Below are 3239 nucleotides of genomic sequence, written 5' to 3'. Positions count from 1 at the left end.
TATAGACTAATAACATGCAAAAAGTAGAGAAATTCACTTACCTTTCAAACTTTTCCTGGCTTTCTAACAATGTGACAAGAGCCGTTATAAATTCATACAAGCTAGTTGTTAACTTTCCCATTGGAACGATGTTCATACTCTGAATGAAATTGACATTTAACTATTCAGAACGTAACATTATACAATACGTCATTTGATTGATGAAAACCTTGACTTTCTGTTGGTTATAGGTAATATATAATGAAACGTAAGAGAGAACTATCAAAGAATTCTGAAAGAGAGGATGTGACAGGTGGGGTCTGATTTTCTATTTGATAGCTCTGCAACCAAACAAAATTGAGAATTATAAAAATTATGGTTTGTCTGAACAATAACGATTTTATAGAGAGTAATTTACGTTTAATTTCTTACTTTTTCGAGGGGTGGTGGAAAAATAGGGATGATAACATGCTAAGAGAAAATGTGTCATGTTGGTCAAACTAGTGGAAATTCAGGGTTTTTTTTTAAATATTGTCTTGTAGAATTAAGAACTTAAAACTTGTATACTATTAAAATGTCACAAAAGGACACATAATTAAGTTCTACATTGACAAAAATTAGGATGATAAGGCACATAGTTAACAATGACAAAAAAAAATTACTCAAATAGAACAACGAATTAGATGTTACTAGTAGTAATGATATATAACTTACACACAATCTAAAGATACCACATTTCTTGATCAATCACTAACAAACTTGACACAGTGATACAGGATGACATGAAAAAGGTCATGGGGTAGGGGGGTACAGATCTTCCCATTTAATTACATATCTAATTTCGGAAAAACTACCAAATCAGCACAACTTGACACAGGATGACGTGAAGAACGTCACAGGTAAGGAACCCCCATCCAGTTTCATATTGATAGAATTCTTGAAAACAGTATGTATTTCTTTTCAGCATTGGTACTTTTATGTATTTTTTATTGCACTTTTAATGTTTATTGTGTTAAGAAAATAAAATAGAGGAATAATTTCCTATTCTTTGTTACAAACGAGTTTTTACTTCACCCATCCAACTTACTCCATCTAGTATAATGTAAAACACGATTTATAATAATATATATATATATATACCTGAGATTTTCTTAACTAATTATCCAACATGAAATATAAACTAGGTGGTTCATGTGAATATCTTGTATTATCAATTGAAACGTGTTAACCAAAAAAAGTTTCTGCTAGAACTGTCCAGCTCAGGAATTTAATAAAACATTTAATGGCACTTCTAAACTAAAGTTTTTCTTAAAAATATATTAATATTAAATTAAACTGAACATATAAACAGTAAATATTACATATAACAAAATTATAAACAAAATACAGAAAGAGCTTCTTATATATTATGTATTAGTACATCATGGATAGCCAGCAAGCCATCACTGCAGCTCGAATCACCTGAATAAGTCCGAAACAATATATATAAAATAATTACGTACATACAAAATTATATAATTATACAAAATATAATTATATATAATGTACAAATGATTATAATCTATATTTTAGGAAGTAGCATATTGCATAGATGAAAAATGGAGTAATATTACCTGCAATTGCTATGAATTTTCATATGTAGTGTCAACCCACTAGTCACTTCTAGAAACATAGTGGCTCTACATAACACACGCTATTTATAGCAGCACTATACACATTCCAAATTCCAGTGACTGATATAATTTTTATGTTCTAAAATGCATGCATATTCGAGAGCAGTATGACACTTTTGGAACACACAAGTTTGTAAGACTCAATGGGTCTTATGAAAGAATGTCTACTTGAAAGCAAAATGACTGAATTGTAAGTGAGCACTACATATCCTTGTTTTTATGTACATTTTTCATTAATTGTTATGTATTATTTAGCAAAAGTAACTAACTTATAAAAACTATAAACTTCTCGGCTTAGCTTAACAAACCTTCAGTAAAATAAAATGTATAAAATTACATTAGCTCAACTCTATATGCCAGGACACCTCACAATCATATGTTCCTTACTTTAACTCTATGGGAAACAGCTAATGAGCTCCCTCTGTGATTTATTGTTTTTTTTCCTAAAATTACTACTTCTTTGCTACAACTACAAACGACTGTAATAAAACCATAAAAGAGGGAGGGGAGGAAATGACATTATTCATTGTACTTCATATTTAAAACTTTTCATTTCACTTTACACTGATGATTTTTCAACAGTTAGTGTTAAGGTAGAGAAAATAAGTATAAATAAAGTTTTACAATAAAAATGCTTATAATATTCATTTAGGAAGTTCTAAAGGTTATACAAATGAAATATGAAAACTGTAAGATGAAAAGAACTATTATTCTTAATATGACAATCACCTTTCACACAGGCTGACTCAATGAAGGATTCAGAAATTCACAAGCAAGTCTTTAGGAAAATTACTTTATTGAAATATATGACTTTCTGTACAAAAAACTTTTAATGTTGCTTACAAGCTTGTCAAATTTCATCACAATTAATCTAGTAAATTCACAGTTATAGTATATATAACTTCACAAAAACAGGCTTGGTGTAATGTTATTAAAGTATCAACTGCAGAACATTTGCACAAGAAAATTGGAAAAATATTCATGATAACACTCAATTAAAATCATATTATTTTCTAATTACAGAAAGGTAAGAACTAGTAGTTTCCAATTCCACATTCTCATTACATGAAAAACACCTACCTTGTAGACAGAAAGTTGCTTGAAATGAATATATGAAATCTTTGAATGTAATCATCTTTTCATTCAATGGATTTATAATACTTGCAACTCTGAAACATGGTTTATAAACATCATAAATAACCACTTTTTGCACTGATGTGTTAAATGCATTAAATTTAATTCTCTTATCTAGCACTGTCAACATGGTCTATAGTATTGCATCTCTCACAGGGGTGAAATTCTGCCGATATAACCTAGTTTTTAAGGTGGTATTTATTTGAGCTGCTTGTTCCATCAAAAAAAATTTATTCATTGACACTCAAACTGTCATTTTTTATGTTTACATGTAGTTTTTTTTTCTTTTTCAAAAACATGTCCACTTTACCCAGCTGAGTACCTCTACTTTTTTTTTGAGAATTTCACTCCTGATCTCTCGTGTCCTAGAACAACTTTTTTATAATTCGATGACGAGGAACCCACTTTGAGACTAATAATGGCTGGAGACGGCTTGAATGGGTAATGAAGAAA

At 29.6% G+C, this 3239-nt stretch overlaps 1 protein-coding gene across 2 annotated transcripts in view; it reads right to left on the bottom strand.

Moving 5' to 3' along the window:
* LOC106464490 overlaps positions 1-3229 on the bottom strand; it is a 17873-nt gene extending 14644 nt beyond the window's left edge. The window contains exon 1 of one of the 2 annotated variants that reach the window (XM_022392220.1): positions 2733-3229. In XM_022392220.1, the coding sequence (XP_022247928.1) occupies positions 2733-2916 (184 nt within the window). In that variant the 5' untranslated portion in view covers positions 2917-3229. The remainder of the gene's footprint in view (positions 1-2732) is intronic. The other variant, XM_013924634.2, reaches the window with a different exon arrangement.
* Between the last annotated feature and the right edge of the window lie 10 nt (positions 3230-3239).

The sequence above is a fragment of the Limulus polyphemus genome, unplaced genomic scaffold (assembly GCF_000517525.1).
Source record: "Limulus polyphemus unplaced genomic scaffold, Limulus_polyphemus-2.1.2 Scaffold1666, whole genome shotgun sequence".
NCBI lineage: Eukaryota > Metazoa > Arthropoda > Merostomata > Xiphosura > Limulidae > Limulus > Limulus polyphemus.
Note: the sequence above shows the minus strand (reverse complement) of the source record. Positions and strands in the feature narration are given on the sequence as shown.